General features: G+C 42.5%; 1 protein-coding gene and 1 pseudogene across 1 annotated transcript in view; both read right to left on the bottom strand.

Moving 5' to 3' along the window:
- Positions 1–503: 503 nt before the first annotated feature.
- Positions 504–5635, bottom strand: LOC130367373 (plasma membrane ascorbate-dependent reductase CYBRD1-like; annotated as a pseudogene).
- An 11568-nt stretch (positions 5636–17203) lies between these two features.
- GOLGA7 (golgin A7) overlaps positions 17204–27904 on the bottom strand; it is a 32929-nt gene continuing 22228 nt past the window's right edge. Inside the window, exons 4-6 of the mRNA XM_056571191.1 lie at positions 24584–24685; positions 20698–20747; positions 17204–17844 (exon numbers count right to left, since the gene is read on the bottom strand). Of these exons, the coding sequence (XP_056427166.1) occupies positions 20703–20747; positions 24584–24685 (147 nt within the window). The 3' untranslated portion in view covers positions 17204–17844; positions 20698–20702. The remainder of the gene's footprint in view (positions 17845–20697; positions 20748–24583; positions 24686–27904) is intronic.

Below are 27904 nucleotides of genomic sequence, written 5' to 3' on the forward strand. Positions count from 1 at the left end.
TTCGCGATCCTCCGGCTTCTTTTTTTTTTTTTTGAAGCTTACAAAAAAAGTCACTTTATTAAAGAAAACTAAACTTTTTACTCCAGCTCAGGTAATATAGCAGCTATTACTTGGTAACAAAAGTTTACTTGAAAGAAATTACAACATAAGCAAACTGATCTACCTGATTCATTTTACATCTCACAATCCATTCACCAGGTAGTAAAAGGCTTAAAATATATTATATATATATATATATATATATATTTTTTTTTTTACAGAAACTGCACCACCCTTATCCATAGGCTGTGCCTGGTATTGCAGCTGAGATACTTTTACTGGAATCTAGCTAGCTTCAGTACCGGCAGGCCATGGACAAATGGGATCTCATACAACACCTTAAATATATGACTGGATTTCCACATTTGTGATAAGTAAGAACTCAGTTTGCCTGATGCGTATCAATGGTAAATGTATCGCGATTTCAATGACTATGTAGTGGATTAATCACTATTCATCAAGATAAACATATGTCTCACCATATATGAAGATATTAAGTATACATTTTATTTACAAAATTAAAGGGTGAATCTACCCACACTTAAAGGGGGAGTCCACCCAAAATAGAAATGGCATAGTGTCAGAGATGTTCAATGATTAAAGCTTATGATTCATTCCTGGGCTTTATGGATGCTCCAGCGGCACAAGCGATTCAGATGCCATACTGTGATCCACTGACAACACTCTTTGGTATGTCAGACTTTTTACATTGTGAGTGATGTTCCCCTTTTTTAAGCAGTTATCAGGACTTTAATACATCTGAACATTTTGTAGCAGCTGTGCCTGTCACTGCAGCTTGGTTCTGCTAACTTGAAATGTCACAGCTGCAGTACCAGGCACGGCCACTACAAAATGTATGGCACTGTGCCTAGTAAACAATGAAGAGGCCACAGCACTAGCCAGAGCGCCATAGCTCTTTTATCATCTGATCGGTAATAATGTACTGCCAGGAGTCTATTTTAAGCCCAGGCCATCGATATAAGTCCTGTAAAACCCCTTTAAATATGTTAATTCCTACTGAATTCAGTTAAAGCTTTTCCAAGAATAATGCTACATATTTCCTTTGGATCATTGTCACATGGTTGACCTTTGCCCTGCCTCATCTAGTTTCAGGTTCCTTTTCCGGGCTTCACTGTTTAATTCCACATCAGACTTTTCTTTGCTGTATTCGGCCGTGCTAGCATAATCCGCAGTACTTCCAAATGGGTGTTGGTCTTTCTCAACGTGCTCTGGTGGTCTCTTCCAGCCTGGCCGTGTGGTTATCCATATAATTAATCAACCAAAAACTGCAATCAGAAGCCCCAAAGTGTTCACAAAGATTCCATGTGGTGGTAAACTACTGTACGGTGGATTTTTCAGTGAAAATATGAGTTTTTCTGTGAATCCCATCAGAGCTGCTGCAATCACACCTCCAAAGAGAAGAAGGCCTGAGTAGGTGTGGATCGGCATGAGAGCCGCTCGTATAGAAACGGGAGTGATCGGAAGGAGATAGACAACCATACTGACAACAAGCTGCAAAGCAAAAAGTATGACCACAGTCAGCCCAACCCAGCTGTGCAGACTGTACATGTTAGGAATGTTTTTGGCATTGTGGAAATCAAATACAGCCACCAAAGACACCACCACGAGAATGGTTGCTGTAAGGTGCAGGCCAGCGTGTATGAATTTCATGAGCAGCTTGCTACATCTCCAGGTCCATGGCAGCCTGTATACTATAATTGTCTGCTAGTGAAGCGACTGTGTAGTGGTTTTAGTGAGCCAGCCAAAGGGCCCACACCTCCTCCTCCCCTCCCCTGAAATGATGGCATCCTCCGGCTTCTTCCGCAGGGTCCGGGCCTCGCTTTCTGGTGACGTTATTATGCTGCTGCGCCTGCATGGCGTGTGTAGTGACGTAATAACGACGCCGGAAAGCGAGGCCCGGACCCCGGAGAAGATACAGAAGACGCCGGAGGATCGCGAAGTGGACCCGGAGCAGCTGGGATAGGTAAGTGAACCTGTCCGGGATGCTTAAACTGCTATCTGACAGCAGCTTAAGCATTTTGAGCTGTCGGATAGCAGTTAATGCGATGGCCCCGACATATGATCAAATCGACATACGATGCTTTTATATCGCAGGTCGGGGGGTTACTGTATAACTAAAGGCTTGTACATCATATCTCTCCTACTGTACATGAATCTGAATTTACACTTTTTTTTACTGTATGTGGTGGGAGCTTTAATCTACTCATTAGTGTCCTTTTTCTCCTCTGTGTGGGTGGTATACCTCAGTATACTTGTTTTTTTTTTTTTTTTTAGCTTTATGGAAAGTTACAGTTTCTGTTAGGAATAGTGTAGCAAAGTTTTTTTTATATCAGAACCTATGGGCAATGCTGCGGCAAATGTCCAAGACACTTATTAGAAGTATACCGTATTTTGGGAAATCTTTCCAACATATACTTCCACTGCAAATGTGTGTGTATTATGAATCCGGCCTTACAGCAACAACCTGCTCTGTAATCTTCCCTCTAAGCCTGGGTTCACACCACGTTTTTGCAATACAGTTCCCGTATACGTTTCCAATCTGAAAACCGTATTGAAAACCGTATTGAAAACCGTATGCCAAAAGATGCATCAGGTTGTGTCCATTTTGTATCCTGTACGCTTTCGTCAGTTTTTTTCCATTACCCAAAACTGTAGTCTACCACGATTTTTGGTTCGGGTGAAAAACCGTATTTAAACATATAAGCTTTTAGTTTTTTTAACATGGGAGTCAATGGAAACTGTAAAGAACCGTATGTGTGTACGGTTCCATCCGGTTTTTGACTTTGCGCAGTTTTTTTTCTTGGAATTTCAATCAAACAAGTAAAACTTTATTCATAAAGGAGTGAAAAGATGAAAAAGTATACTTTTTTTTTCATAAAAACGGATGCAACCAGCCATCATTTTTCGTTTTCAACCGTACACAGGTAAAAATTTGTTCACACGTTTTGATAAAGTTTAGATCGGTTTTGAGGAATCCGTTTTTCTTCAAAAACCTGATACGGAAACTGTATTGCAAAAATGTGATGTGAACCCAGCCTAACACCTCTCCAATCATACCTCTATCACCTCTACCCCCTGCCAGTCCCTTCACTACTTATGTCCTTGTGAATACATTTAAAAATACAGACAGACAATGACACACAACAACATGTCCCCTCCATACATCTATGCTGTAACCTTTTCCCCAGAATCTCCGATCCTCACAAGACCTATGTTTTGTTTCATGGCATTTCCTGATTATCTTGTACATATGGCTGCATTTTCTGTGTGGTTTAGCAACATGGTACAAGAGAATCCCACCCCTGTGTACCATGCTGCTGATGGGAGGTAGCAGGCACAGAAACAGTGTATGCGCAATTCTTTCACCATTTCCTCCTGCGAGGCTTTTAAGTGTGAATCGTTGTTGTTTTACAACATTGACCATGTGGTTTTCACATGTAAAACATGTTAAAAACAATGCACCACATAACCATTGCAATTTGGAGTAAAACATGTGCAGTCTTGCCGTTTGCTTAAAGGGGTACTCCGGCCCCAAAACATCTTATCCCCTATCCAAAGGATAGGGGATAAGATGTCTGATCGCGGGGGTCCCGCCGCTGGGGACCCCCGCAATCTAGCATGCAGCACCCACCTGTAAGCACTGCAGGCTCTCAGTGTTATGCATCCTGACTACGGAGTATCGTGACATCACGACTCCGCCCCCGTGTGATGTCATGCCCTGCCCCCTCATTGCAAGTCTATGGGTGGGGGCGTGACAGCCGTCATGTCAAATAATCAATAGACTTGCATTGAGGGGGCGGGGGGTGACGTCACACAGGGCGGAGTTATGATGTCACGATACTTCGTCCCCGTTGTCAGGAGGCATAACACTGAGAGCCTCCAGCGCTTCCTGCAGTACTTACAGGTGGGTGCTGCATGCTAGATTGCGGGGGTCCCCAACAGCGATCAGACATCTTATCCCCTATCCTTTGGATAGGGGATAAAATGTCTTGGGGCTGGAGTACCCCTTTAAATGCCACATGGCAGTTAGATAAGTGGGAAGACAGCCTTAGGTGCCGCACACACATCAGAAATAATGACCCATTTATACAGAAGTAAGGCTTCACAATAGGTTTATGGCTTTCGTTTATAGTGGAGCCCAACAGCTATGCTGAATCTGTCTGCAAGTGAAAACTGATGAATTCCGCTGGGCTCCACTTCTTAAGGTTTCTTGTATTTTTTGATGTCACAGTTAACACTACATCCTGTGTCATTCTCACTATCAAAAATACCCGAAACCTTGGTGGATAATAATGCAAAGGTGAAGGAGAGACGAGGCAGCAGGGTGAAGTGAGCTTAGGCAACAAAAAGTGGCAAGGGTGGGATGGAGCTTAGTGGAGAGAGGCAACTGGACAAGGGCCCTGTGGGGAGTGTGTGTGTGGGGGGGGGGGTCAACATAAAAAATGTATTGAATTGAAGTTGAGCATAGTCACTCACCAAGATGCAGTTTTGGCTGTGTGGTATCCTGGTACTAGACTTGGTCCTGTACCTTTGTCGTAAGTCCCCACAGTCAGAGTTCCCCCATACTTTTGGGGCTCTCCTGGTGGGTTAACCCCTAGTCGCCTCATAATGCTATTCAAAAATGTATATGTTTAAAATATTTTGTCATAGTGTAATACATGTACAGGACCTTAGGTCATGTGATCACTAGTGAATTGTGTTATGCAAGGTTCAAGGACCGATGGGGTCATGTGATGTGACCATAATGCTTTGGGTCAGGACCGACAGGTTTGGGGACCAATAAGCTTTGATCCTGCCCCTTCAGTATATAAGGACGCTGTATCCAATAATCTCTCTCTTTCCCTCGGGATCTGAAAGCAAGTACAACTCCGTACAATTCCAGTTAGGCCTAAAGCCTTCAACTTCAGCAGCCTTCTAAACCAGTTAAACTACTGAACCTAAACATAACCCTAAATTTAGTGGAACAGTGTACAGCAAAATCAAAGCTTATTTCACTACAAAGTCTCAGCCAACCTGTGAGGAGCCTGTATCCCGGTCCTCTTGTAAAGACTGTTTGTTATCTGCTTCTGCATAAAATCTGCAGTAAAGTTATTTCTAGTTTACTACAACTTCTGCTGTGGACAATCATTTATTCATCCCTATCGTTCCTGGGATGGGTGGCATATACATAGAGGAAGCCCGCACCCTGGCGTCACGACAATCAAGGGTTAATGCTACACCCTGCATCATTACTCTGCAACACCCCTGTTCACCCTACACCCCTATAGCTTACCACAGCTGCTTCTGGTCCTGCAGGTTCTGTGAACTCCCATTTTCGCATTTGTCATGAATATTCCCAGTCCAGATCAAACCAAACCCCTACATTTGTATCAATCCCCAAATAGCCCCTAGTTGAATATATACCCATAATGAGATTCTTAAATTAAAGGGGTACTCTGGCCCTAAGACATCTTATCTGCTATCCAAAGGACAGGGGATAAGATGGCTGATCACGGCGGACCCCACCAATCTCTCAGGCAGCACCCACCTGTCTCAGCTGCATGAAGGGACGATCGCTCTGTGTCTGAAGCCTCATGATCATGGAGCCGGAGCACCATGACATCACTCCCCGCCCCCTCAATGCAAGTCTATGGGAAGGGCCAGAGTACCCCTTTAAGTTAAACCCAAGAAAAAAAAAAAGCAAGTAGCATCAACCATCATATGGTGTATATAGATGTGGATAGATGTGAGTATAGACACAGAACAGCTATTTTCCTAGTCAGCAGATATCATTTAGCTGTTTAGAGGAGGGGGCAGTTTATTCTTTGCGGCTCCAAGTATCAATGGCTTGTATCTCTGCTAATGATTGTACCACGAGGACCTTACAGCATGTGTCGGCATCTCCTCACCCAATGGTGCACAGCGGCTGTCATGCTGCATCCTCCGGCTCCATGTCCCTGTTGGCTAGCCTCAGAATACAGTATTGTGAGCATGACCCCAGAGGTACTTTGTATAAAGGAATGGGCCCTACTATATTGCAGAATCAGTCAATTTATTTAAAGCCCTGGCTAAATTTCTCGAACGAGGTGAATCAAGGCCCCTGCTGGCAGTACCAGCCATTCTTGACCTGATATACCAACCTGCAACATTTACTGCATTGGATATGTGTGTTGGGGGGAAAGTATGGTGGATATTAAAATTCTTCAAATCCTAAATGAAGTTCCATTTTTTCTAATGCATGTCAATAAACCAAGATAAATAACATGAGTAATGTTTAGGCTAAGGCTATGTCACATTGTAACATCACATCTAGTAATTGTTTATGTGGTCGCTCCGGTGTGGAGTATTCATACACTGCACAGAAATAAAGCTCACAACCCATTTTCCGTTTGCTGGATTTAATAAAAGATGTCTCTTAGTAAATCCCGCAGCTCTGCGGCTGCCAATGCACCCAGTGAAGAATTATCCACCAGTCCTGAGCTGGTGGACATTTTTATTTTACTTTTCGTGTCGCAAATTACCCCTAAAGTCGCATTTGTGAGTGCGTGTCCCCTGCCTGCCCCCTCCATGCAAAACCTCACCTCTTTCCCGCCCCTTCTATGCCTCCTTTCCTCTCTCTGACTTTTGAGCATATTCACCACTAGCAGGGTTTAGTAAATGTCCTCAAAATTTAAATTTAATTTACTTTTGTCTTAGGTCACAAGTCACATGTGACTGCCACCTATAATTCTCTATAATTTGGCAATTTTGTTACAGGCAAATTGCAAATGTAACAATTATGCACAAATATTCTATAGTGAAGTGGTTAATTTTAAAGGAGTACTCCACTTCTCAGCGTTTGGAACAAACTGTTCCGAATGCTGGAGCTGAAAGCTCGTGACATCATAGCCCCGCCCCCTCAATGCAAGTCTATGGGAGGGGGCATGATTGCTCCTCCCATAGACTTGCATTGAGGGGACGGTGTTTGACATCATGAGGGGGCGGGGCTATGACGTCACAAGCTCACCGGTTCCAGTGTTCAGAACGGTTTGTTCCAAACGCTGAGCAGTGGAGTACTCCTTTAAAGGGTTACTCCCCTGGAAAAAAAATTTTTTAAATCAACTGGTGCCAGAAAGTTAAACAGATTTGTAAATTACTCCTATAAAAAAAATCTTTACCCTTACAGTACTTTTTAGGGGCTATATACTACAGAATAAATGCTTTTCTTTTTGGATTTCTCTGCTATCACAACCACAGTGCTCTCTGTTGTCCATTTTTGGAACTGTCCAGAGCAGGAGAAAATCCCCATAGCAAACATATGCTGCTCTGGACAGTTCCTAAAATGGACAGCAGAGAGCACTGTGGTTGTAGCATCAGAGAAATCCAAAAAGAAAAGCATTTCCTCTGTAGTATACAGCAGTTAATAAGTACTGGAAGGATTAAGATTTTTTTAATAGAAGTAATTTACAAATCTGTTTAACTTTCTGGCACCAGTTGATTTAAAAAAAGAAAAAGTTTTCCACAGGAGTACCCCTTTAAGGACTGATAGGAAGAGCTCCAATAAGGTGTTTTTTCCAGTCCGTACATCACAAAAATATTGGGCTTTTCTAATGGCGTATAATTTTTTTATGCCCCTTGTAAATTTTATTGTCTTACTATAAAGCAACAGAAGACAAACATTCTACAGAGGAAAATAACAGCCCTCCCCCCTTGGTCTACATACCGTCTGGTACATATAAGCTCGAAATAAATGCACAAAAAATAATTCTTCCCAATTCAGAGGCCAGCAAGGCATTTGCCACCTTGGGTAGAAAATCTTCCTCATAAATTATACTTGAGATATTAAAATGGAATGCAGCGAGTAGGGATTACCCTGGCGGGGTCTATACGGGGTACATGTTCCTGCAGCCCATGGGTCCACATTAATTTTAATTGGTTCCAAATTCCTGTTAGACAATTAAATCTCTAGGGCCCGAGAGTCCGGAGCTTGTGCAGGAAATTAAAACTTCTGTCCCGGCCTCCCAGATTTCCTGGTTCAGCAGCGCTGGCACAAGCTCCCAATTCACTGCCAAGAAGGACAGCGATACAACTCTGCTTACAGCTACACAGAATAAACACCAAGGATAAGACCTCGGCCTAAATACAATAATAAAAGAGCGGCTACTGATGTGGCTACATGGTGAGACTTGTAGGGTAGACACCAATCTATGAATGCAGACGCACATGAATCTGATTACAGACCAGTATTTACACCGATCAGTCATAACAAATGGGGGAACTGAGTAACAATGGGGATCTGGTGACAACGGCACCTGCGAAGGAGAGAATGTGAGCAGTCAGTTCTTAATTGGGTACTCCACCGGAAAACATTTTTGTTAAATCAACTGGTGCCAGAAAGTTAAAAATATTTGTAAATGTTTTCTATTAAAAATCTTAATCCTTCCAGTACTTAACAGCTGCTGTATGATCCACAGGAAGTTCTTTTCTTTTTGAATTTCCTTTCTGTCTGACCACAGTGCTCTCTGCAGACACCTCTGTCCATGTCAGGAACTGTCCAGAGCAGGAGAGGTTTGCTATGGGGATTTGCTTCTACTCTGGACAGTTCCTAAAATGAACAGAGGTGTCAGCAGAGAGCACTGTGGTCAGACAGAAAGGAAATTCCAAAAAGAAAAGAACTTCCTGTGAAGTATATAACAGCTGATAAATACTGGAAGGATTAAGATTTTTAAATAGAAATCATTTACAAATCTGTTCAACTTTCTGGCACCAGTTGATTTAGAAAAAGTTTTTCAGTGGTGTACCCCTTTAATGGGGTTTTCCAACATAAGATGATTTTAGTACTTACCTGCCAGAACTGGGTATTTCCTGTTGGATTCTGTTCTCTAAACTACACATCCCATAGTTCCATGCTTGTAAGTATGAGGTCACTTTCCTTCCTCCCACACATATCAGCCACCCCACCCATTGAAACACAGTGTTTTCTAACCAGGGGGCCTACAGCTGTAGCAAAATTGATCACCTGACTAGTGACATCAGGTCTCGACGCATTGCAACCTGGGAAATCTCGAGACAGTCATTTTGTATGCTGTTAAAAATATAAATTGGGGCAATAATCACATAAGAATTGTGAGAAAACCGTCACACACAGGTACAGACAAGATATTATGAACTACACTAACTTTACAGCCCCTGTAGCATAGTCAAATAAAAAAAATCATGGAATACCCCTTTAATGTTGATGTTTTAGAAGCAGGGAAGATGGTCAAGCATAAGGGTTTAGGCAACAAGAGCCAAATAATAATGGGTAGGGTCAGAGAATCTCCAAAATGGTAGGTCTTGTGGGGTGTCCCAGGTATATAGCAGTTAGTACCTACCAAAAGTGGCAATAGTGGGTACCCAAGCCTCTTCTATGTGCATGGGGAGAGGAGACTATTGTGTTTGGCCCTATCCTACAGAAGAGCTACAGTAAAGCAAAATGCTGAAAAAAAAGTGTCCGATGAGGTTGAAGAGGATTAGTCCGAGAAAACCCTCTTTATCATCCAGAGCTAATAAAACAGCAGTTCTCAAGCTGACTATACATGTAGGAACTTTTCTTCTTTTCACCACCTCTCTTACCAGTCACCAAGGAAATGTGCTCTCAGATTGCCACATTTGGGGAGGTACACTTATAGGGACAATTTACTCCATTCAAGTTCACCCCAAAAGGTTTTGGATGGGGTTAAAGGGGTACGCCGGTGGAATTTTTTTAATTTATTTATTTATTTTTTTAAATCAACTGGTGCTAGAAAGTTAAACAGATTTGTAAATTACTTCTATTAAAAAAATCTTAATCCTTCCAGTACTTCTTAGCTGCTGAATACTACAGAGAAAATTATTTTCTTTTTGGAACACAGAGCTCTCTGCTGACATCATGAGCCCAGTGCTCTCTGCTGACATCTCTGTCCATTTTAAGAACTATCCAGAGTAGGAGAAAATCCCCATAGAAAACATATGCTGCTCTGGACAGTTCCTAAAAATGGACAGAGATGTCAGCAGAGAGCACTGTGTTCGTGATGTCAGCAGAGAACTCTGTGTTCCAAAAAGAAAAGAATTTCCTCTGTAGTATTCAGCAGCTAATAAGTACTGGAGGGATTAAGATTTTTTAATAGTAGTAAATTTACAAATCTGTTTAACTTTCTGGCACCAGTTGATTTCAAATAAAAAAAGTTTTCCACCGGAATACCCCTTTAAGGCAGTGTTTCCCAAGTAGGGTGCCTCCAGCTGTGGCAAAACTACAACTCCCAGCATGCTCGGACAGCCTTTGGCTGTCCGAGCATGCTGGGAGTTTTAGTTTTGCCACAGCTGGAGGCACCCTGCTTGGGAAACACTGGGTTACGTTCAGGGGTCTATGAGGCTTCTGTCAGGTTCCTCCACACCATATTACGACTGTTTTAACAAAAAGTTAGTAGCATACAATTGTCTATAATGTCTTGGCATGCTGAAGCTGTAAGATTTCCCTTCATTAGGACTAAAGTGTCTCAGCTAGAGATGAGCGAACTTACAGTAAAGTCGATTCGTCACGAACTTCTCGGCTCGGCAGTTGATGACTTTTCCTGCATAAATTAGTTCAGCTTTCAGGTGCTCCCGTGGGCTGGAAAAGGTGGAGACAGTCCTAGAAGACTCTTTCCTAGGAATGTATCCACCTTTTCCAGCCCATCAGAGCACCTGAAAGCTGAACTAATTTATGCAGGAAAATTCATCAACTACCGAGCTGAGAAGTTCGTGACGAATCGAATTTACTGTAAGTTCGCTCATCTCTAGTCTCAGCCCCTGAAAAACAACCCCATAGTATCATACTTCCGCCAATAAACTTTATAGTTGGCACAATGCTGTCCGGCAGGTAACATTCTCCTGACATTCTCTTGCCTAAACCTATCCATCAGACACCTTAGGAGTAATCCGTTTCCTGTGCTCCAGAGTCCACTGATGATGCTTTTACAACACTTGGCATTGTGCTTGGTGATGTTAAAGCTTTCTTGCAGCTGCTCCGCCATGGAACACCCCATGACTTGAAGCTCCTGGCAGTTTTAGTGCTGAATTTATTGCCAGATAAAGATTGGAACTCCGCAGTTATTGAGGCAGCAGAGTGTTGGACTATGGGGGTAATTCATCAAGACGGTATGTGTCAGATCTCTGGCATACCCAAAAAAAAAACAAAAAGAACATTATGGGGGAGATTTATCAAAACCTGTGCACAGGAAAAGTTGCTGAGTTGCCCATAGCAACCAATCAGATCGCTTCTTTCATTTTGCAGAGGCCTTGTTAAAAATGAAAGCAGTAATCTGATTGGTTGCTATGGGCAACTGGGCAACGTTTCCTCTGGACAGGTTTTGATAAGTCTCCCCCTAGATTTTCTGCACCCTCTCTGCACAAGTAAGTTCATCATGGAGGGGAACCAGCTGGATATTTTCTATTCTATGGAACCCGCGTACAGATAGATAAATATAAAATAAAAAAAATCTTTGCAATACCCAATTAATAAATATGACACACCTTGCATTATCATTAACCCCTTCATGACCCAGCCCATTTTACACCTTCAGGACCTGGGCATTTTTTGCACATCTGACCACTGTCACTTCAAACATTAATAACTCTGGATGCTTTTACTTATCATTCTGATTCCGAGATTGTTTTTTCGTGACATATTCTACTTTATGTTATTGGTAAAATTTCACTGATATTTGTATCCTTTCTTGGTAAAAAATCTAAAAATGTCATGAAAATTTTGAAAATTTAGCATTTTTCTAACTTTGAAACTCTCTGCTCATAAGGAAAATGGATATTCCAAATAAATTACATATTGATTCACATATACAATATGTCTACTTTGTGTTTGCATAAAAAAATTGACAAGTTTTAACTTTTGGAGGGCACCAGAGGGCTTTAAAGTTCAGCAGCAATTTTCCAGTTTTTCTCAAGATTTTCAAAATCGTAATTTTTCAGGGACCAGTTCAGGTTGGAAGTGGATTTGAAGGGTCTTCATGTTAGAAATACCCCATAAATGACCCCATTATAAAAACTGTACCCCCCAAAGTATTCAAAATGACATTCAAATAGTGTTTTAACCCTTTAGGTGTTTCACAGGAATAGCAGCAAAGTGAAGGAGAAAATTCTAAATCTTCATTTTTTTTTACACTTGCATATTCTTGTAGACCCAATTTTTGAATTTTTACAAGGGGTAAAAGGAGAGAAATCACCCTAAAATGTGTAACCCAATTTCTCTCAAGTAAGTAAACACCTCATATGTGTATGTAAAGTGTTCGGCGGGCGCAGTAGAGGGCTCAGAAGGGAAGGAGCGACAATGGGATTTTGGAGAGTGAGTTTTTCTGAAAGGGTTTTTGGGGGGCATGTCCCATTTAGGAAGCCCCTATGGTGCCAGAACAGTGGACCCCCCCTAGGTGACCCCATTTTGGAAACTGCACCCCTCATGGAATTTAATAAGGGGTACAGTGAGCATTTACACCCCACTGTCGTTTGACAGATATTTGAAACGGACCAATGTTACAAAAATCTGTCATACACCAGTGGGGTGTAAATGCTCACTGTATCCCTTATTAAATTCCATGAGGGGTGCAGTTTCCAAAATGGGGTCACATATGGATATTTATTGTTTTGCGTTTATGTCAGAACCGCTGTAACAATCAGCCACCCCTGTGCAAATCGCCTCAAATGTACATAGCGCACTCTCCCTTCTGAGCTTTTTTGTGCGCCCCCAGAGCACTTTGCGCCCATATATGGGGTATCTCCGTACTCGGGAGAAATTGCATCACAAATTTTGAGGGTCTTTTTTCCTCTTTACCTTTTGTGAAAATTAAAAGTATGCGGCAACACCAGCATGTCAGTGTAAAAAATTTAATTTTTATACACTAACATGCTGGTGTAGACCTCAACTTCACCTTTTCATAGGGGTTAAAGAAGAAAAAGCCCCCCCAAATTTGTAAGGCAATTTCTCCCGAGTACGGCGATACCCCATATGTGTCCCAAAACTGTTGCCCTGAAATACGACAGGGCTCCAAAGTGAGAGCGCCATTCGCATTTGATGCCTAAATTAGGGATTTGCATAGGGGTGGACATTGGGAATCATTGGCGTAGAATACCCCTAACAGGGTGCCTCCAACTGTTGCAAAACTCCCAGCATGCCTGGACAGTCAATGGCTGTCTGGTAATACTGGGAGTAGTTGTTTTTCAACAGCTGGAGGCTCCGTTTTGGAAACAGTAGCGTACCAGACGTTTTTCATTTTTATTGGGGAGGGGGGCTGTGTAGGGGTATGTGTATATGTAGTGTTTTTTACTTTTTATTTTAGGTTAGTGTAAGTGTAGTGTAGTGTTTTTAGGGTACAGTCACATGGGCAGAGGTTCACAGCAAGTTTGCCGCTGGGAGCTTGAGCTGCAGCGCAAAATTTGCGCCATCTCAAACTTGCAGCACTCACTGTAAACCTCCGCCCATGTGAGTGAACCCTGTACATTCACATTGGGGGGAGGGCAAACATCCAGCTGTTGCAGAACTACAACTCAGAGCATGCCCTTTGGCTGTCCGTGCATGCTAGGAGTTGTAGTTTTGCAACAGCTGGAGGCACACTGGTTGCGAAACAGAGTTAGATAACAAACTGGTGTTTCGCAACCAGTGTGCCTTCACCTGTTGCAAAAACTACAAATCTCAGCATGCAGTTACAGCAGAAGGGCATGCTGGGACTTGTAGCAGTATGCCTCTAGCTGTTACATAACTACAACTCCCAACATGCCCTTTGGCTGCCCGTGCATGCTGGGGGTTGTAGTTATCTAACAGCTGAAGGCACACTGGTTGCAAAACACTTGAAAGTTTATTACTTAGTGTTTCCAAACCAGTGTGCCTCCAGTTGTTGCAAAACTACAACTCCCAGCATGCCCAGGCATGCTGGAAGTTGTAGTTTGGCAATATCTGAAGGATCAGATGTTGCCGAACTACAACTTCCAGCATGCTTGGGCAGTCTGGTATGCTGGGAGTTGTAGTTTTGCAACATCTGGAGGTCCACAGTTTGGAGACCACTGTATAATTGTCTCCAATCTGTGCTCTTCCAGATGTTACAGAACTACAACTTCCAGCATGCCTGGACAGACTGAGCATGCTTAGATTTGTAGTTTTGCAACATCTGGAAGAGCACAGATTGGAGACCATGAAACAGTGGTCTCCAAACTGTGGACCTCCAGATGTTGCAAAACTACAACTCCCAGCATGCACAGAAAGTGAAAGTGAAACTCCCGGAGGCAGCGGTGAGATCGCTTTACGGCGATCTCACTGCTGCCAATGAAGATGCCGCCCTGCTGCTGCAAACTCACCGCGGGGATGCACCACCACCAGGACCGTCTGGAGGATGCCGCTCGCTCCGGGACACCGCATGGCCGGGTAAGTGACGCCGGGGGACGGGTAGGGACACTTAGCAGAGCGGTGTGTGTCCCGATACCCGTGATCGGGATTCACACACCGCGCTGCTATCAGCTAGTCAGATTTGACTAGCTGATATAGCAGCGATCGCTTGGGGGGGGGGGGCAAAAATGTTCATGACGTACCTGGTACGTCATGGGTCGGGAACACCTTCCCACTCATGACGTACAGGTATGTCATAGGTCGGGAAGGGGTACTTCCGTGGAAAACTTTTTTATTTATTTTTTTTTTAAATCAACTGGTACCAGAAAGTTAAACAGATTTGTAAATTACTTCTATTTAAAAATCTTAATCCTTCCAGTACTTTTTAGGGGCTGTAATCTACAGAGGAAATGCTTTTCTTTTTAGATTTCTCTGATGTCACGACCACAGTGCTCTCTGCTGACCTCTGCTGTCCATTTTAAGAACTGTCCAGAACAGGAGAAAATCCTCATAGCAAACATATGCTGCTCCGGACAGAACCTAAAAAATACACAGCAGAGGTCAGCAGAGAGCACTGTGGTGGTGACATCAGAGAAATCTAAAAAGATAAGAATTTCCTCTGTAGTATACAGCCCCTAAATAGTACTGGAAGGATTAAGATTTTTAAATAGAAGTAATTTACAAATCTGTTTAACTTTCTGGCACCAGTTGATTTAAAAAATAAAAAGTTTTCCACGGTAGTACCCCTTTAAATAGCTCAGAGTCCTGATCACCCACCTTTTTAGGGCTCTTTCATATTGTCATAGGGCCCAGTTATATGGAGCTCTGTCGGAACAACGCGAGTTTAGAGGAGAAAAAGTGTGGTTCTGCTTAGGTCAGACTTTTAGACAAAACCTTTCATGCATTCTTATAAAATGCTACAATCTGATGCAAAATTGAAGGCGTCAATTGCTGTAAAGTGCTGAGGGCCCTTTTCACAGCGTGTCAGGTATTTACATTTATATGTAAGAGGTAAAATGAGATTTTGTTATATTCAGGTGTTATTCGTGCCTGTAGTGTTCGAATACTGACCTGGAAAAGGTTAAAAAGGGGTACTCCACCCCTAGACATCTTACTCCCTATCCAAAAGGATAGGATGTCTGTTAGCGGGGGTCCTGCTGCTGGGGACCCCCACGATCTCAGCTGCAGCACCCCAGACATCAGGTGTTTGGAGTGAACTTCGCTCCGTGCCGGATGCCTGGCGATGCAGGGTGGAGGCTCGTGACGTCACTGTGATGCCCCGCTTGTGGCGTCACGGCCACGCCCCATCAACGCAAGTCTATGGGAGGGGGCGTGACGGCCATCACGCCCCCTCCCATAGACTTGCATTGATGGGGCATGGCCATGATGTCACAAGCAGGGCGCGTCCGTGACATCATGAGCCTCCCGCGCTGCACCCGACGCTCTAAACAAACGCCGGTAGCAGCAGGGAGATCGCTGGGACCGCTGCGTCCAGACATCTTATTTCCTATCCTTTGGATAGGGGATAAGATGTCTAGGGGCGGAGTACCCCTTTAAGAACTAAAATGCCAAAAAACAATTAAAATGATCAAATCCGGATTTCCATATAAATTATTGTTTATTTATAATAAATCCAATACATAAAAGCACATGGTTTGTTACAGTGATTTAGTGTACGTAGGTGGAGAGGTTTACATGGCATGAGCGGCGGGTTTATATTCAATACCAGGATACCAATTACCAAACACAGCTGATGTGTTTACCGATCTGCTACCAGCCTGCTGTGCCAGGGAACAGAGGGTGGTCTCCGAGCCGAAGAACTGCGCCGATCAGCAACATCTGGCCGAGCTGGAAAATGAATTGGCATATGGCAAACACATTCTCCCTCCCTCTCCAGATGCTTTAGGCTACCCACAACTCAACCTATCCATGTATATTTGTTCCTTCACATCGGCTGGTGGTCTTCATCCATGTGTGGGCACCGGAGCAACTGTAAATATAGTTATGCCAACATTCAGAATAGACAAAGCTACCGTATTTTTCGCCCTATAGGACGCACCGGCGTATAAGACGCACCCAATTTATAGGTGCAAAATCTAAAAAAATAAAGATTTTGAACCCAATAGTGGTCTTCAACCTGCGGACCTCCAGATGTGGCAAAACTACAACTCCCAGCATGCCCGGACAGCCGTTGGCTGTCCGGGCATGCTGGGGGTTGTAGTTTTGCAACATCTGGAGGTCCGCAGATTGAAGACCACTGCATAGGAGGTAATACTCACGTGTCCCCGCCGCTCCGGACCCATCACCGCTGCCCTGGATGTCACTCCATCGCTGTCGCCATATCCCCGGGGTGTCCCCGTCGCTCCGGAACGTCTCTGCTGCCGGACGGGTATCCTCGCTCTCCGTCGCTGCCATCACGTTGTTACGCACGCCGACGCATGTATACGACGACGTGATGACGAGGAAGGAGAGCGCCGGCCATACAGGGGATTCCTGAACGGAGAAGACACCGAGGAGGCAGGTAAGGTCCCTCCCGGTGTCCTGTAAGCACTAACCCGGCTATTCAGTCGGGCTGTTCGGGACCGCCGCGATTTCACCGTGGCGGTCCCGAACAGCCGGGTTAGTGTCACTTTCCCTTCAGACGCGGCGGTCAGCTTTGATCGCCGTGTCTGAAGGGTTAATACAGGGCATCACCGCGATCGGTGATGTCCTGTATTAGCCGCGGGTCCCGGCCGTTGATGGCCGCAGGGACCGCCGCGATAGGGGTGTATTCGAGATATAAGACGCACCAACTTTCCCCCCCCAGTTTTGGGGGAAGAAAAAGTGAGTCTTATACGGCGAAAAATACGGTATTTAAAACCACCACAGTCTTATTCAATGTATTACCTTCACAAACCTTTCGCTGCTAAACATATATTATAAATACCAAAAATGTAATAATCCAAAAAAATAGGGAGGGGCATAAAAAGAGAAAACACAAAGGGGAAATGACAATGGTAATAATACAAATAATCCATCTAGAGACTGATGGGTAGCAACCTGGCACAAGCACAGTCCAGCCGCACACCAGCCTGATTTCCTGAAGTTATCACTGTATACATCCTTACTGTATATACTTAAAAATAATTAAGTGACCGCAAGAAGAAAAAAAAAAAGTCACAGCATTAAAGGAGGTGTAAATCTTGGCACTACCCCCACCGGATGATGTCCGTCCTGCTGAGCCATAGTCAACCTTCTCTCATCAGGTCCCGGAGGAGAAGATGCCATCTTCCAAAAAAAAAGGGCAAATCTGGCAGGGTCACAGATTGGCACAGGAAGGGGGTACTGGGTCCATGAGGTACAGTAAGGATGTGCTGCTCACATGGGAATGGCAACTGAAGGAATGTCAGGGAGGACGGTCTTGCAGCGGAAAAGTATTTACAACACAGAAGACGAATCACCTGGATATACACAGAGAAAGCGTCAGTATGAGATAGAATTCAGCTGGCAGCATTGTGCTGTAGAACCCAATATCTAGAACGGTGTTTCCCATCCAGGGTGCCTCCAGCTGTAGCAAAACTACAACTCCCAGCATGCCCGGACAGCCTTTGGTACACTGGTTCGGAAACACTGATCTAAGCAAAGCTCAACTAAAGGCTGAAAACCAAAACCAAAAATTTGTCGAGTTTCGGAGGGGATTATTTTATTACACATCCTGGATAGATTACTTAAAGGGATACTCCAGTGGAATTATTATTTTTAAATCAACTGGTGCCTGACAGTTAAACAGATTTGTAAATTTGGGAAAAAAGGGGTGTATGTGCAGCTCACAATAAATAGTACACACCGAGGTCAAACTAGGGCATGCAACTATACCTTAATTGCACAAAAAAGGAAAAACCAATAGTAAAAAATTGCCCGGACCTTCTAAGTGAGTAGGTAATAGTATAGATATTGGATAAAGAAATTTAAATGAATGATTGTCTGGATCGTGCTTCAATAATAATAATATAAACAATTTATTAAAATAAGATAAATAGACTATAATTAGTTACTTCTCACAGGGCCCATGTGAGAAGAACATATACAATAAAAACAACCTTTAAATAATATTGTGCATAAAAATGTGAATAACAAAAATGAAGACAATATTATTGGCATAATGACAATATCACTGGCATAGATTTAGTTTCTAATGTGCCGCTGGTGTTTAACCGCTGGTATATAGGCACCAACTGCACAAAACAAGCGAAATATAGCTGAGGGTGCCTGAATACTCGTTTCCCTCTTTAGAATATAATGTATCCTTGTAATAGTTCAACAATCTGCAAGAGTTTCAAATGAATGTTACCGATCCTTATAGTGGCAACCTGGGTAAGAGGCGTTGTTACCGCAGTGTCTAGATGGTGCCGGTACACTGGGTCCTCTGTGCAACGTTCCAGGTGGTAACGGTGAAATCCAGCAAGGTCCTGGTAGAAGCGGTGGCGATTGGCGCTGGCAGACGCCGATGGTCACAGATCGCCGAGAGGACGCTGGCACTGGCTCGGCGATCTGTGACCATCGGCGCCTGCCAGCGCCAATCGCCACCGCTTCTACACCAGCTGCACATTAGAAACTAAATCTATGCCAGTGATATTGTCATTATGCCAATAATATTGTCTTCATTTTTGTTATTCACATTTTTATGCACAATATTATTTAAAGGTTGTTTTTATTGTATATGTTCTTCTCACATGGGCCCTGTGAAAAGTAACTAATTATAGTCTATTTATCTTATTTTAATAAATTGTTTAGATTTGTAAATTACTTCTATTAAAAAATCTTAATCCTTCTAGTACTTATTAGCTACTGAAGACTACAGAGGTAATTATTTTCTTTTTGGAACACAGAGCTCTCTGCTGACATCATGAGCACAGTGCTCTCTGCTGACATCTGTCCATTTTAGGAACTGTCCAGAGTAGGAGAAAATCCCCATAGCAATTATATGCTGCTCTGGACAGTTCCTAAAACAGACAGATGTCAGCAGAGAGCACTGTGCTCATGATGTCAGCAGAGAGCTCTGTTTTCCAAAATGAAAATAATTTCCTCTTTAGTATTGAGCAGCTTATAAATACTGGAAAGATTAATAGAAGTCATTTGCTAATCTGTTTAACTTTCTGGCACCAGTTGATTTATAAAAAAAATAAAAATAAAAAAAATATAAAAATAAAAAAGGTTTCCACCCGAGTACCACTTTAAAAAAATGCTCTGCAGCTGACCCAAAACTACTAGCTTTGACTCAGCTGCAGAGAATTGGGCTGTTTCAGGGAATGATAGGAGTTGCAAATAGTTACTAGCTACAACTCGAAGCTTGTCCGGACACAGCCTACGGTTTTGCAGCCGACCCAAACCAAAACTATAACTCCCAGCATGTCGCACTAGAACTTATATATTGCATATTATTGCTATATAGTAAAACATGTTGTAGTTGTAGTTCTGATTTGGGTCGTCTGCAGGGCTATGGGCTGTATCAGGGCCTGCTGGGAAGTCACATCTCAAAAGCTAAGAACAGATTGCGTCTCTTCCAGTCAATCAAATCCAACTTTTTGGCTGCATTAGTCTATGGAGGGAATGAGTTGGATCGGGCAGCCAGTTTGTGCATTCTAAACTTTAGACAGGTCAAAAGTCTTTACAAAATAACAGCAACCTTTTAAACTTAAAGGGGTATTCCGGCCTTATACATCTTATCCCCTATCCAAAAGGATAGGGGATAGGATGTCTGATCGCAGGGGTCCCGCTGCTGAGTCCCCCGCAATCTCTGTGCAGCCCCCGGCATGGGGGTGACGTCACGTCCCAGTTTTGGAGGCAGCGCCGGCGGCTGCACAGAAATGGCGGGGGTCCCCTGTGATCAGACATCTTATCCCCTATCCTTTGGATAGGGGATAAGATGTATAAGATGTCTGATTGCAGGGGAACCCCCCTATTTCTGTCGAGCCCCGGCGCTGCCTAAGACCGAGATGTGACGTCACCGCCACGCCCCATGCCGGGGGCTGCACAGAGATCGCGGGGGTCCCAGCAGCAGGACCCCTGCCATCAGACATCTTATGCCCTGTCCTTTGGATAGGGGATGAGATGTATAAGGCCGGAATACCCCTTAATACAAACATAGAGCAATAGGTTTGAATATAAGTTTGTTTTTTCTATTCAAGTGTATACACTTGGCCAAGAGCATCATCATGTGAACCGCACCTTACAGAAAAGTGGAACAAGATTTTAAGATGGAGAAATGGATTTCTATCAGACATTCCAAAACAGAAGATACACATCCAACATACCTGTCCTATCTGCCAGTCAGACTTCTGTCCTCATAGATGGTAATCTCAATCTGCAAATTAGGTCAAGGAACAGCAAATGGTGACTTGTAAAGTCTGCAAGGTCTATGACCTCATTCAGACAGACATAGCGTATGTGTGCTTAAAGGGGTTATCCAGGAAAAAACTTTTTTTCTATATATCAACTGGCTCCAGAAAGTTAAACAGATTTGTAAATTACTTCTATTAAAAAATCTTAATCCTTTCAGTACTTATGAGCTTCTGAAGTTAAGGTTGTTCTTTTCTGTCTAAGTGCTCTCTGATGACACGTGTCTCGGGAACCGCCCAGTTTAGAAGAGGTTTGCTATGGGGATTTGCTTCTAAACTGGGCGGTTCCCGAGACAGGTGTCATCAGAGAGCACTTAGACAGAAAAGAACAACCTTAACTTCAGGAGCTCATAAGTACTGAAAGGATTAAGATTTTTTAATAGAAGTAATTTACAAATCTGTTTAACTTTCTGGAGCCAGTTGATATATAGAAAAAAGTTTTTTCCTGGATAACTCCTTTAAATCCCTGCATCTCGACAGGGTCCACTGAATTAAACTTACAGTGCCATAGATCCTTATAATGATATAATATAACTAAGTTGAACTAGCAGGGGCCCTTTAAAAGGATGTACACAGACCTCATTGAGGAGAGCGTCCCCCCCCCCCCCATTCTGATCCTAAATTGAGAAGCAGCCAGATTCAGCTTCCCCAAACAATTACAGTAGGTTGCGGAGGGTTAGGATCTATTTACACGGCAGGATTTTCACCCCAAATTAAAACCCTTAGACTTCTATGGGATTCCGCACTCTCATTCACACTTCTGAATTTCCGAAATTCAGAAGTGTGAATGGGAGTGCGGAATCCCATAGAAGTCTAAGGGCTTTAATTTGAGCCAGAATTCCGCAAGAAGATTCCGCAAGTGGAAATTCTGCCGAGTGACTAGACCCTTAGAGAAGCTAGATGCTAACAGACCAGCTGCTTACTGAGCCAGTTGTGTTTCATGAGACATCCCCTTAAAGGGGTACTCCAGTGGAATTTTTTATTTTTTTAAATCAACTGGGGACAGAAAGTTAAACAGATTTGTAAATTACTTATATTAAAAAATCTTATTCCTTCCAATACATATTAGCTGCTGAATACTACAGGAAATGGAAATTCTTTTCTTTTTGGAACACAGTGCTCTCTGCTGCGATCTCTGGCCATTTTAGTGACTGTCCAGAGCAGCATATGTTTGCTATGGGGATTTTCTCCTACTCTGGAGAGTTCTTTAAATGGACAGAGGTGTCAGCAGAGAGAACTGTGCTCGTGATTCAGCAGAGAAATCTGTGCTCCAAAAAGAAAATAATTTCCTCTGTAGTATTCAGCAGCTAATAAGTGCTGGAAGGATTAAGATTTTTTTAGTAGAAGTAATTTACAAATCTGTTTAACTTTCTGGCACCAGTTGATTTAAAAAAACAAACAAAAAATAAATAAATAAGTAAAAATAAAAACTGGAAAAGTTTTCCACCAGAGTACCCCTTTAAGGACATATTCACATGGCCAAAAACCCTGCTGAAGAATCCACAAAAATCATGCAGAACCTAAAGTGCAGATTTTGGTGCTGTTTTTATTTATTTTTTTTGACAGTTTTTACTTAACAGTAACAAAGATTTGAAAAAAAAAAATGTCTCCATGTTTTATTGTACATTTTAAGTTCATGTCTCTATTCGACGCATAATTCAGGAGCGCTCAGTCTATTTCAACCGTAAGTGACAGAACTAAATTTTAATTTTAATGATGGGTAAAAACTTGTCATTTTTTATTTATTTTTTCTTATCTGTGGCTGTAAGAGACTTTGTATCTGGTGGGACAAGTTGTAGTTTTCATAGGAAACACATTTTTATTGTACTAAATCATTTGCAATCCCCTCTACAGCTGTAGAGCCAGGGGAGAAGGGAAGGTAAATATTTGGTCTTAGTGTTTTAATGCAGAGGGGGGCATGTTATTAACCTTAACCCTTTAACAACTACAGACGTAAATGTACGTCCTGGTTTGGCGGTACTTCGCGCACCAGGACGTACATTTACGTCCTGTGTATGACCGCGAGCATCGATCGCACGGATGTCCGCCATTAACCCCTTAGATGCCGTGATCAGTACAGATCACAGCATCTGCGGCAATGCGCATGATAAAATAGATGATCGGATCGCCCGCAGCGCTGCTGCGGCAATCCGATCATCTGTAATGGCGGACACCTGCCTACGTCCGTCTTCCCGCGTCTTCTGCTCCGGTCTGAGATCAAGCAGACCAGAGCAGGAGATAGCCGATAATACTGATCAGTGCTATGTCCTATGCATAGCACTGAACAGTATTCGCAATCAATTGATTGCTATGGATAGTCCCCTATGGGGACATAAAAAGTGTAAAAAAAAAAAAAAAAAGTTGAAAAATTTTAAAATATAAAGGACCCCCCCCCCCCCCCAATAAAAATTGTCGGTTTTTCCCATTTTAACCCCAAACAGCGCAATTTTTTTTATATAAACATATTTGGTATCGCCGCGTGTGTAAATGTCCGTACTATCAAAATATAATGTTAAAGATGTTAATGGCGTAAACTTTAAAAAAAAAAAAAAAAAGTCCAAATATGCTGCTTTTTTGTCATTTTATTCCCCCCAAAAAAAGTATCTAAACGTTTTATTTATGCAAATGTGGTCTCGATAAAGTACAGATGAGGGTACAAAAGAACGAGCCCTCATACCGCCCTATATACGGAAAAATGAAAAAAATGTTATAGGTGGTCAAAATAGGGCGATTTTAGATTACTGATTTTGAAAAAAAAAAATTTGATTTCTTTTAAGGTGGTACAAAAATATAAAAGTATCTAGCCATGGGTATCATTTTAATCGTATTGACCCTCAGAATAAAGAACACACACTGTACAGTGTGAAATCGAAACCCTCCAAAATGTGTAAAATTGTGGTTTTCTTTTTAATTTCCTCCCTTAAAAAAAAATTGTTTTTTGGGTTCAGCAAACATTTTATGGTAAAATGAGAGGTGTCATTACAAAGTACAATTGGTCACGCAAAAAACAAGCCCTTATATGGGTCTGTAGATGGAAATATAAAAAAAAAAAAAAAAAAAAAAGAGTTATGGATTTTAGAAGGAGAGGAGGAAAAAACGAAAACGCAAAAATAAATTTGGCCTGGTCCTTAAGGTGAAAATTAGCTTGGTCCTTAAGGGGTACTCCGGTGGAAATGTATTATTTTTTTTTTAAATCAACCAGCACCAGAAAGTTAAACAGATTTGCAAATTTCTTCTATTTAAAAATCTTAATCCTTCCAGTACTTATCAGATGCTGTCTACTACAGAAGTTCTTTTCGAATTCCTTTTCTGTCTGACCCCAGTGCTCTCTGCTGACACCTCTGTCCGTGTCAGGAACTGTCCAGAGTAGGAGCAAATACCCGTAGAAAACCTCTCCTGCTCTGGACAGTTCCTGACACGGACAGAGGTGTCAGCAGAGAGCACTGTGGTCAGACAGAAAAGAAATTCAAAAAGAAGTGAAGTACTGGAAGGATTAAGATTTTTAAATAGAAGTCATTTACAAATCTGTTTAACTTTCTGGCACCAGTTGATTTAAACAAAATAACAAATTTAAATAAAATATTGGTTTTCAACCGGAGTACCCCTTTAACATTTCCTAAACCCCTTTAATAGCATTTCAAGTTCATTGACAGCAATTTCCAAATACTATTTTTTTTTAACCAGATTTGTAATCAGCATAACTTTTGATATTTACAGAATACAGACTTCTGTAAGAATAAAGACCTGCTGGAATTAGAAGTGATCACAAAAAATATAATAAAGAAATTAGGAAAAAGGATACCACTCGAAGGCCCCTTTCAATGGGGTCAGTCAGAAGCAGGCCCTGCGGGGCATAGATCTTCTCATTTTGCTCCTGAATATACTTTGCAATCTTCTTCAGAACCTAAAAAACACAAAGTGGAACATGTGGGCACAGTGGTCTCAAACTGGCGGCCCTCCAGATGTTGCAAAACTTCAAAACTCCCAGCATGCCCGGACAAGCCCAGACAGCCATTTGGTGCAGCTAATGGCTGTTGGGTTACTGTGAGTTGAAGTTTTGCAACATCTGGAGGGCCACCAGTTTGAAACCCGTGTGGGCATGATGATATTTTAGATGCTATGGCCCTGCTCTCCAAACTTCGGACTTCCAGCTGTTGCAATAATACAACTGCCAGCATGCCTGAACAGCATGCTAGGGGTTGTAGTTTTGCAACATCTGTGGGACCACATTTTGAGGATGACTGCAGTATATATGTATATACAATCATGGTGGTAAATGTTGGCACCCCTGAAACTTTTCTAGAAAATGAAGTATTTCTCACAGAAAAGGATTGCAGTAACACATGTTTTGCTATACACAGGTTTATTCCCTTTGTGTGTATTGGAACTAAACAAAAAAAAAAAAAAAAAAAGGGATGGTAAAAGCAAATTGGACATAATGTCACACCAAACTCCAAAAATGGGCTAGACAAAAATTATTGGCACCCTTAACTTAAAATTTGGTTGCACACCCTTTGGAAAAAATAACTGAAATCAGTAGCTTCCTATAACCATCAATAAGCTTCTTACACCTCTCAGCCGGAATGTTGGACCACTCTTCCTTTACAAACTGCTCCTGGTCTCTCTTATTGGAAGGCGACTTTTCCCAACAGCAATTTTAAGATCTCTCCACAGGTGATCAATGGGATTTAGATCTGGACTCATTGCTGCCACTTCAGAACTCTCCAGCGCTTTGTTGCCATCCATTTCTGGGGGCTTTTTGACGTAGGTTTGGGGTCATTGTCCTGCTGGAAGACCCAAGATCTCGGATGCAAACCCAGCTTTCTGCCACTGGGCTGTACAGTGCGACCCAAAATTAATTGGTAATCCTCAGATTTCATGATATCTTGTACACATTCAAGGCACCCAGTGCCAGAGGCAGCAAAGCAACCCCAAAACATAATTGAACCTCCACCATACTCCACTGTATTCTTTTCTTTGTAGGCCTCATTCTGTTTTCTGTAAAAAGTAGAATGATGCACTTTACCAAAAAGCTTTATCTTGGTCTTATCTGTCCACAAGACATTTTCCCAGAAGGATTTTGGCTTACTCAAGTTCATTTTGGCACACTGTAGTCTTGCTTTTTTATGTCTCTGTGTCAGCAGTGGGGTCCTCCTGGGTCTCCTGCCATAGCGTTTCATTTCATTTAAATGTCGATGGATAGTTCCCGCTGACACTGATGCTCCCTGAGCCTGCAGGACAGCTTGAATATCTTTGGAACTTGTTTGGGGCTGCTTATCCACCATCCGGACTATCCTGCATTGACACCTTTCATCATCAAGTCATTAGCTACAGGTCCATGGGTTGCAAACTTCTCGATAATGTTGCGCACTGTGGACAAAGGCACATCTAGATCTCCGGAGATGGACTTGTAACCTTGAGATTGTTGATATTTTTCCACAATTTTGGTTCTCAAGTCCTCAGACAGTTCTCTTTCTGTTGCCCATGCTTAGTGTGGCACACAATGCAAAGACTTAGTGAACTTCTCTCATTTTTATCTGCTTTCAGGTCTGATTTTTATATTGCTCACACCTGTTACTTGCCCCAGGTGAGTTTAAAGAAGCATCATATGCTGAAAAATCTCATTTATCCACAATAATAAATAATATGCCAATAATCTTGTCCAGCCCATTTTTGGAGTTTGGTGACATTGGGGGAGATTTATCAATACCTGTGCAGAGGAAAACTTGCCCAGTTGCCCATGGCAACCAATCAGATTGCTTCTTTCATTTTTCACAGGCCTTCATAAAAATGAAAGAAGCGAGCTGGTTGGTTGCTATGGGCAACTGGGCAAGTTTTCCTCTGCACAGGTTTTGATAAATCTCCCCCATTATGTCCAATTAGCTTTTTCCTCATTTTTTGGTTTAGTTCCAATACACACAAAGGGAATAAACACGTGTATAGCAAAACATGTGTTACTGCAATCCTTTTCTGTGACAAATACTTCATTTTATTGAAAAATTTCATGACTGTATATTTGTTTTATTAAGCACAATAAAAGTTATGTTTTAGGGAAGGGTTTTGAAGGGTGTGCCCTGGGTTTTTGTGATGGACATACATTTGGATCCCTGTCTTCCCTTTGGGGAATTTTGTGTTTGACCACTTGGAAATGCGCTGTCTCAAAGACGACAATGCATTTCCAAGCGGAATCCGCATCAAGAATAGGCAAGTCTATTCTTTCTGCGATTGTGAGAATTGGGATTTCTGAGGCAGAAACATCTGCTGCAGAAAATCTGCCGTGTGCACAGTACAGGAGAATCCCATTGAAAAAAAAAAAATGGGACTCTGCTGCAGCGAAATGTCCATGTAGAATATTCCAGCGGAATTCTGCACAGACATTCTGCCGTGTGAACATGGCCTAAAGAAGGAAATCCAACAGCATCAAGATGTGTAGAATCTTTAAATGTTTATTGAGTCACCAAAACCCGTTTGACCTGTTGCATGTATGTTCTTAAGTGACTCAAACATTTAAAGATTCTGTACTTCTGGGTGCTGTCAGATCTCCTTGAAGTTTACCTAGAGCCATCTGATGGAGTTGTTACCCTACTGACTTGCATCCCATTGTCTACTTAGACCTTTGTTTCCCAACCAGTGTGCCTCCAGCTGTTGCAAAACTACAACTCCCAGAATGCCCGGACAGCCGGAGGCTGTCCGGGCATTCTGGGAGTTGTAGTTTTGCAACAGCTGGAGGCACACTGGTTGGGAAACACTGGGTTACATAGTGGTATTTCAACCTACACTGCACTGGAGAGCGGTCTACATGAAGAGTGAAGCAGATGGGGCTGAGATGTGTTCAGATTGTCGCTGAAGGACCTGCCAAGGTTTTGACTGAAGGACCTGTGATGATGACAGAGTAGGTGGGGCTGAGCTGTGTTCAGATTGTGGCTGAAGGACCTGTGATGATGATATTGGGAAACTGGGAGTTGTAGTTTTGCAACAGCTGGAGGCACCCTGGTTGGGAAACACTGACTTAGACACCATGCCCACTACATCGCTGTTGGATAAAATTATTTTTGAAAATGTTGCTATGACATGTCAGAAGTTTATTTTTTTATATATATATTTTTTTTTATATAAAAGCTTT

This window comes from Hyla sarda, chromosome 4, assembly GCF_029499605.1.
Source record: "Hyla sarda isolate aHylSar1 chromosome 4, aHylSar1.hap1, whole genome shotgun sequence".
NCBI classification, from domain to species: Eukaryota; Metazoa; Chordata; class Amphibia; order Anura; family Hylidae; genus Hyla; species Hyla sarda.